General features: G+C 42.5%; 1 protein-coding gene across 1 annotated transcript in view; it reads right to left on the bottom strand.

The window, feature by feature from the left end:
• Nucleotides 1–2,346: 2,346 nt before the first annotated feature.
• Nucleotides 2,347–7,418, bottom strand: part of PLXDC1 (plexin domain containing 1) — a 60,581-nt gene continuing 55,509 nt past the window's right edge. Inside the window, exons 12-14 of the mRNA XM_066627627.1 lie at nucleotides 5,971–6,006; nucleotides 3,995–4,158; nucleotides 2,347–2,694 (exon numbers count right to left, since the gene is read on the bottom strand). Of these exons, the coding sequence (XP_066483724.1) occupies nucleotides 2,584–2,694; nucleotides 3,995–4,158; nucleotides 5,971–6,006 (311 nt within the window). The 3' untranslated portion in view covers nucleotides 2,347–2,583. The remainder of the gene's footprint in view (nucleotides 2,695–3,994; nucleotides 4,159–5,970; nucleotides 6,007–7,418) is intronic.

Below are 7,418 nucleotides of genomic sequence, written 5' to 3'. Positions count from 1 at the left end.
AAACAAATAAAAAAATTATCTCACAACCCATTCCTAACCAATTTTCCAGCACTGATACAGCTGCAGTGCAGCTCCGGGGTTAGGGAACAACTGTTCTTTTACCTTGAGGAGGACTCTGTGATCGCTTTGTATGCAGCAAACGCAGCACACACCCCATTGGCATGGCTGAATCGGCACTGGAAAGTTGGTTAGGCTTGTTCTATCATTTAAGAAAGGCCTGAATTAGATGACAGGCCCAGTTCCACTTATCCTGTAGCCATATCTTTATTTCTCTTTATAATAATGATAATAATTTAAAAAACCAATTTTGTACTGTATGTATATTATCTAATTTGCTCCTGAGGAAACTCTTTGGGCAGATAGGTTCAGCCTGGTTGGTACTGAGGCTGCAACACATATAGCTGCGAAATTAACATGCATCCTCACAAACAATTAGAAGTGTCTTCCTTAAGGGTTCCCTCCCCCCCCCCAATCAGGGCAGCATGGCTGCTATGGCACGCTGTGTGGTATTTCATGCAAACTCTCCATACAGTCTGGGTTCATATAAGTTCTTTTTTTTTTTTTAACTCTCAAGGTCAAACAATATGTTGCCTTAAGTGTACAGCTGTCACCAACCCACATTGACTCCCCATATTTCCTGATAATGTATAGTTAAAACTGGTGCAATGTGATGTCGATATACTCAGTTGTTCTGCCCCTCCCTCAAATGGCAGCCAATAGAGTGAGTAGGAAATGCAGACTGAGATGACATCACATCACATGTTTTACTTGGAGACAAGGAGATGTTGGTTGGTTGAAGGCCACGTCTTACAGTAACTTGTGGATTGGTCCTCAAAGGATCAGCAAAACTGTTCAGGTACATGCTCCGTTCTGGGCCCAGGCAGGCAACACTCGCAATAACTTCAAAACTTTTATTACGGTGTAGTTTAAAATGGAGAGTTTTCCACTAGAGGGAGAAGGGGCTAGGGCTGGGGGGTAAAGCTGGAACTGATAACTGTACTGCCAAACATATATTTCTACTTGCCCTATAGGAATACATACCAGGCTTAAAAATAGTTTAAGGATGAAATCCTATGCAAACGTATTTGGGAGTAAGTGTCATTGACCACAATGGGCTTGCTTCTGTGTAAAAATACTTTTGGATTGGGCTGTAACAGCACTTTCAGGGATGCGTACCAGCATTTTACAGGGTGGTATCCTTTACTATCTTATCAGATTGGGAGAATATGATCTATGAAAGCCATCATACAAACTGAAGAAAGAGAAAGAGTGGAAAGCCAGAAAACCACATCATTTCCAAGACTTAACCCATTTCTGCCCAGCCCTCAGATGTACACATTTGATCCCTGTTGCGTATATGCAACAGTGGGCAAAAATGACTTAAACATTACAATAAACATCTTGGTGCACCAAGTGACTCCCTTGATAATAGACTGGGTTCTAATTCCCATTTTAAACATGGCTGTTAATGGGCTCAGAAATAGTGGCAGGTGGACTAAGGGCAAATTTACCTTTTAGTGATAGACCTTGCATTTATCAACAGAACTGTAGTCTTCTTTCATTAAAATAAGGCTAACCTTGCTGCTTTCCACCGATAAAAGTTCCCTGTAGTTCTGCCACTGAAAGCATGGCCAGAATTAGCTCTTAAAATTTCTGAAGCAAAAGCAAAGCAAGCTGAACCCCAGAGCTCATTGTGAGGTGGAGTGGGTAATTCACAGCAGAAATAATGAGTTGTGTTGTTTTTAAGGTCTTGGGCCATGTTTGGCACACATTTTATCCCCTGGCTGATTTAGTTGTCAACAAGGGGTGATTACTGTCAACAGCAAGGCCTCCTTAATTAATGTTTTCTTTCTCCTGGCTTGAATTTATACTGCCATTACAGATAAATATGAAGGTGGCATTTCAGGCCTGGCTTAAGCTCTCCTCAATCCACAAATGTCAGGTGCTACATCTGATAAGTGCTGTGACGACAGTGAGATATTCGAATAGAGCAAGCCAGACTAGCCATTCCATGATGCTATAATTTATTAACCCCAATGTAATCTCTCAAGGGATATTTAGAAGGCAAACTTCAATCTCCCAACTAGAAGGCTGAATTTCCTCCCCCTAATCTCAACCTCTTTTGGATGTCTTGCATATTTTGCTATTCCACCATTTGGGGGGCTTTGCTTAGCATGCATAGGGACACCCTGTTAGTGCATTGGGGCAGATGTACACTTTCTGGTTATCTGTAGCATCTGGTGACAGTGCTTTGCAAAAAGCAGAGACTGCTTTCCACTGGCATGGCAGCCAGCAATAGATGGCTGGTTGATCTGAGGTGGGTCACCACTTTGAAAATTAAGTCCATTGTAGATTTCTCTGTTGATTCATCCAGTGGGGGGGCCCCTGTCTATTTTACATGTTTCTTTGTGCTTTTAGCTCCTTGTTTATCCATTTCAGTTCTCTTTGGGGGACATTTTAAAAACTGTGCTTTCTTTTTCCCTTTGGCCATTTCTTCAGTTGCAGTAATTGTGAAATAAAGAGGAGATATTCAGACTGGAGAGATCCTTGAAGGTGCAGGAGCAATAAGACGAATGGTATTCCTCAGCACTGGTCTGCTTCGACAAATCCCTCCTTTTCATGACCAGAATGCTCCACTTCACTGTATGTTGTGTGGTTTCTGAACTTCATGGCAGGCCATTGGTGCGGCCTCCGCTGTAGCATGAAAAGAAAAAGCACATCAGCATGTGAAAAGAGAAAGTCTTCAGGCACACTCTTTAGGAACACATGCTGAAGCTGATCTAGCTTTTTTTCAATGGTGTAGGAGCTCTGTTGTGCAGATGGAGATCTCCTGCCCAAGAGGCAGGGCTGTCTCAAGACTTCTTGGTGCCTGAGATGGCATGCCAAATGCTGCCCCCTTACCCACTGATATGTCAGTCTCTGTTCTTCCCACTCTCCAGTGTTCTAGCTCAGCATGTTCCTCCCCTCTATATTTACTCTTCCTCTCTGTCCCCCTCTTCCTTTCCATTCCAGGGAGGAGAAGGAGCACTGGAGGCAATTAGGTGCCCCCCCCCCCCATCTGCTGCCTGAGGCAACTGCTTCAATCAGCCTCATGGATAGGCAGGCCCTGCTACAAAGGCTGCCTCATTGACATCAATGGAAAGAGCAGCTGCATGCACAGATCCTGTAGGGTGCAAGAACAATCCCCTCCACTGGGTAGCACAGCCACGCAGGAGCTCTCTCTGTGTGTATCAGAACACACAGATAGTTTTGGACCATGGTGATTATATGGACGCAAGTTCTATTTCAGTGATTTTCTACCTTTTTCGTCTCATGGCACAGTGAGAAGGCACTAAAATTGTCAAGGCACACCATCAGTGTTTTTACATTTGACAAGTCACACCATACTCCTGGCTGGGGGCTCACGTCCCCAAATGGCCCTACTAATATATAACCCTCCTCCAAACTGCCACAACACTCTTGCAGACCATTTGCGGCACACCAATGGGCCGAGGCACACTCATTGAGAATTGTGGGTCTGTTTCATTGAAATCACGTGCATATCTAGGAATGAAAGTTTATTTTCTTTCTTTCTGTTTCTTTCTGATTAGTGTCTGCAAATGCTAAATAGTTCAGGTGCAGGGCCATAGATACCCTTCAGTGCACTGAATTGCCTCCGTCGAGGCCTAAATGGTATGCTGAAAACATGGGGCCAATATATGTGTCTGAATTTCAGCATATACTGAGTCAAGGAGTTAAAGTCTTACTCCCAAAACTGAATCTGGAAAATAATGGAGTTATCTGGGGCAATGGCTCAAGAAGGAAGGAAGGAAGGAAGGAAGGAAGGAAGGAAGACTGGGCTGGAGAGAAAGAGGAGAGGGAATGGGAGCCAAGAGCCTGTCATTTCCTCTCAGAGTAGGAGGAAACTTTCTTGAAGTTGACTATAGTTACGGCAATGCCAATTTTTTTAGAGTAGGCAAACGCTTGGCCTCAACCATGAATTCTGGTCTCTCACCTTGACAAAGAACAAAGCAGCACTGGAGGTAGGGTTGCTACTGATGTAGATGCCAGCAAGGATAATGGCAGCAATGAGCAGAACTGCTAGAATGATCCCTACAATTGTTCCTGTATGGACCTGGGACCCCATTTTCTTCTTAGGAAGGTCATCTTTCAGACCACCTAGGGAAGTTTTAATGGCGGGAGGGAGAGACACAGAGATCGAAAATAACATAATTGTGAATTTCTAGTGTACAGAAATGGCAACAACAGCAGCAGCAGTAACAAAATAAATAAATAAAATGAAAATAAGGGTGAACTTTGTTGAGAACGATCAGAGTGAACATGGAGGCCTGCTACAGAAACACCATGATTACCCATAATGCCATGAGGTTGAACTACCAAACCATTTTGAACTACTGTTTGTAAAGATGTAGCCTTTTGAGATAGGGTCAAGTTCGGGGTATTGCTTTTGGGGACACAATAAAGTTGTTGTGAATTCAGAAACCATTGGCATGTGGGTCCGTTCTTCCCGCCCCCCCCATATATACCTACACATTCTGTGGGGCCAGACTATATGCAAGCAGGTATTGGGAATATGGCAGGTGGATGATCTTGCTATCCAGCAGGAAGCTGAACTGTATGGGCTCCCAGATTTATAAATTTAAGGACACCACCCGTCTCTTCTCAGTGAATCTAAACAACCCAGATTTTTCCCTACCTGGAGATGCCAGAAATTGAGGCCCAGACTTTCTGCATGGAAAGGATATGGTTTATCATTGAGGTCAGAAATTCCAGAGATTGAGCCATAACCAGATTATGATCTGCCCAAGACAAGGGAAGGCCTCTAACAGATCATCATCATCTTGTCTGAAGGAAAACATTAGGCTGTGTGACCAGCTGCATGTGTGGGGTTGCTGATTCCCTGGGAAAACTCTGTGCCTACATGACATACTCAGCCAGGGGAGCCTTAGCATGGATACATAAGTCTCCCAATACCAGCAACTGGGGAATCACAGCACTAACTACCTTTGCAAACTCAGCCAGGAAGTCTACAGGGCAGAGGCATCACTAGAGTTTGCATCACCCAATGCAGGTGCATCACCCCCATGATGGACCACCTCCCATGTAGTGGGTGGGGCAATGCCCTGGGCATTGGGCATGGTGAGGCACCATCGCCCTGCCCCTGCTGGATTTTTTGGCTATAACTTTTGACAGAAAGAGATATTCCAATGCAGATTGTTTCATTGCATTCTGCATGAAAAAAACACATTGAATGATATATATATAACATGATGGTATTATTCAAAAATACCAAGATTTTCATAATTTTGGCCAGCAGTGGTGTTACCCCTCACCCCGTGTGTGTCACCCCCCCATGCATGTCACCCGGTGCAGCCTGCATGCCCCCCACACCTCCACAGCGACACCACTGCTACAGGGCAACAAGATCAGCGGCACATCTACAGAATCCCCAGGTTTTTCCTCTGGCTTCCACTATAACAAAACTTTTCAGTTCAACCATTGGATATCTCATACAGGACACAGATTTGCTACAATGGTGATTCCCTCCTCCATCAAATATCCTGATGGAATAGCTGCACCAAAACAGGAAAACCAGTGTTGTCCAACCAGGTGTTCTCTCAGTGATACATGTAAAGTCCTCAGCACCCCTCCACAATTAGATCATATGGAGTAATTATTATGATTTGTTCGCCACTGACGTAGCATTCAACAGCAGAGGATGATGGTAACTTAGGGGGCTCTGCATATCCCTCCAAGCTCCAATTACGGGAGAATAGATAGGGGGCCTTTAAGGATACTTATAAGCCCTGCCTCTACAGTCCTCCCCAATTTAGTCATATCAAACCCCCTCCACCTTCTAATAGGCCTAGAAAAAATTATAAGGAAGCTGACCTCCTAGCATATATATTTTTTCAGACTTACATAATGTTCAGTACTCCCACAGCAAAAGCCATGAGATTCGGTACTTACCATCTGCTTCTGCATTCTGGTTCAACTTTGTGTCATCTATAGGAAAGAAACAAAAACAAAAAAATAAGAAACATCTCTTCTTATTTCATGGCAAATATGTCTTTAGTGATCTAGTCCTGCACCACTGGCAACTAATAGCAAAGAAAGTCTGGAAACCACAATGGCTTAAATATGGTGTCCATATCAATGTATGGAACTGGCTAGGGAAGGCTCTGTTCCTTCCTTTTACTGCATCATGTTACAGCACAGTTATGCCACTGACTTGCAAGCCATTGAATTTCTCAAGCTTTTGCTTTCCCCTGCCTCCTCCTATTTGTAGTTGTTGTCTCAGATTTGTGTGTTGCTTTTTCATTTAACAGAAACCTCTTTCCAAATGAATAAAGTGATGAAAGTTCAACGGTGAACTGTGTTGATTACTATGTTGGTATAAAGTAGGGGTGGCCAAACCATGGCTTATGAGCCACATGCAGGTCTTTCTTCATGTACACAAAAATATGTTGGCTGAGCTCCTTTTTGCATCACAATTAATATAAAAGGTAAATAAAAAATTTTCAAGCTTCATAATTATTTACTACATATAAATGGAGAGTCTACTGAATTAAAATGTAAGCTTAATGTTCATGATGAGTAAACACAGTGGGCCCTCTATATCCGCAAATTTGGAATCCACAGATTTCACTGTCTGCCGGTGTCCGGATACCCCGTTTCGCTAGATTTCACTATCCGCAGGCCCCACATGGACCCTCCAGAGGCAATAAGAGCTGTGCTCCGGTCACTTCCAGAGGGTGTTCTTGTTTGTTCGTTTATTTATTTTTATTACTTTCCAAAATAAAAACAAACAACAAATATAAACAAATTCACCTCAAAAACGAAAGAAAGTCTTCCTTCAATTGCAAAAGTTATTTGCTTAATATTATCTTAGATATTATAGATAAAGAAAATGATGTGTATTTAGTTATGATATTAACTGCTGTAAGGATTTTATATGCTAGATACTGGAAAGTTATTAAAATTCCAAGCGAAAGATGAATTAATAGAGAAAATAATGAAAGTGGCGGAAATGGATAGGCTTACAGAGACTTTGGATCAACAGCATAAACCGATACAGACAGAGCAATGGAGATCATTTTATGCTTGGTTGAAAATGGAGTTGTAGATGTATAAGATAGGGCATTTAGATGAATATATTGTATACATGATATATTATACAAGATATGGTATGATAGATAAATGATATTAAGAGGCTAAGCTAGAAGAACAAGATTAGAAGATATGTATTGATTGATTAGATATATTGATATATGATTGCCTGCACCCTCCAACGCTGTGTTTTTGTGTTTTTGTTTTGTGTGTGTGTGTTGTGTATGGAGTTTGTGTTCGTTATGTGTTTGTTTATATTTGTTGTTTGTTTTTATTTCAGAGGGGGTTCTGACACCCGAGGAGGCCAT

This window comes from Tiliqua scincoides, chromosome 5 (genome assembly GCF_035046505.1).
Source record: "Tiliqua scincoides isolate rTilSci1 chromosome 5, rTilSci1.hap2, whole genome shotgun sequence".
NCBI classification, from domain to species: Eukaryota; Metazoa; Chordata; class Lepidosauria; order Squamata; family Scincidae; genus Tiliqua; species Tiliqua scincoides.
Note: the sequence above shows the minus strand (reverse complement) of the source record. Positions and strands in the feature narration are given on the sequence as shown.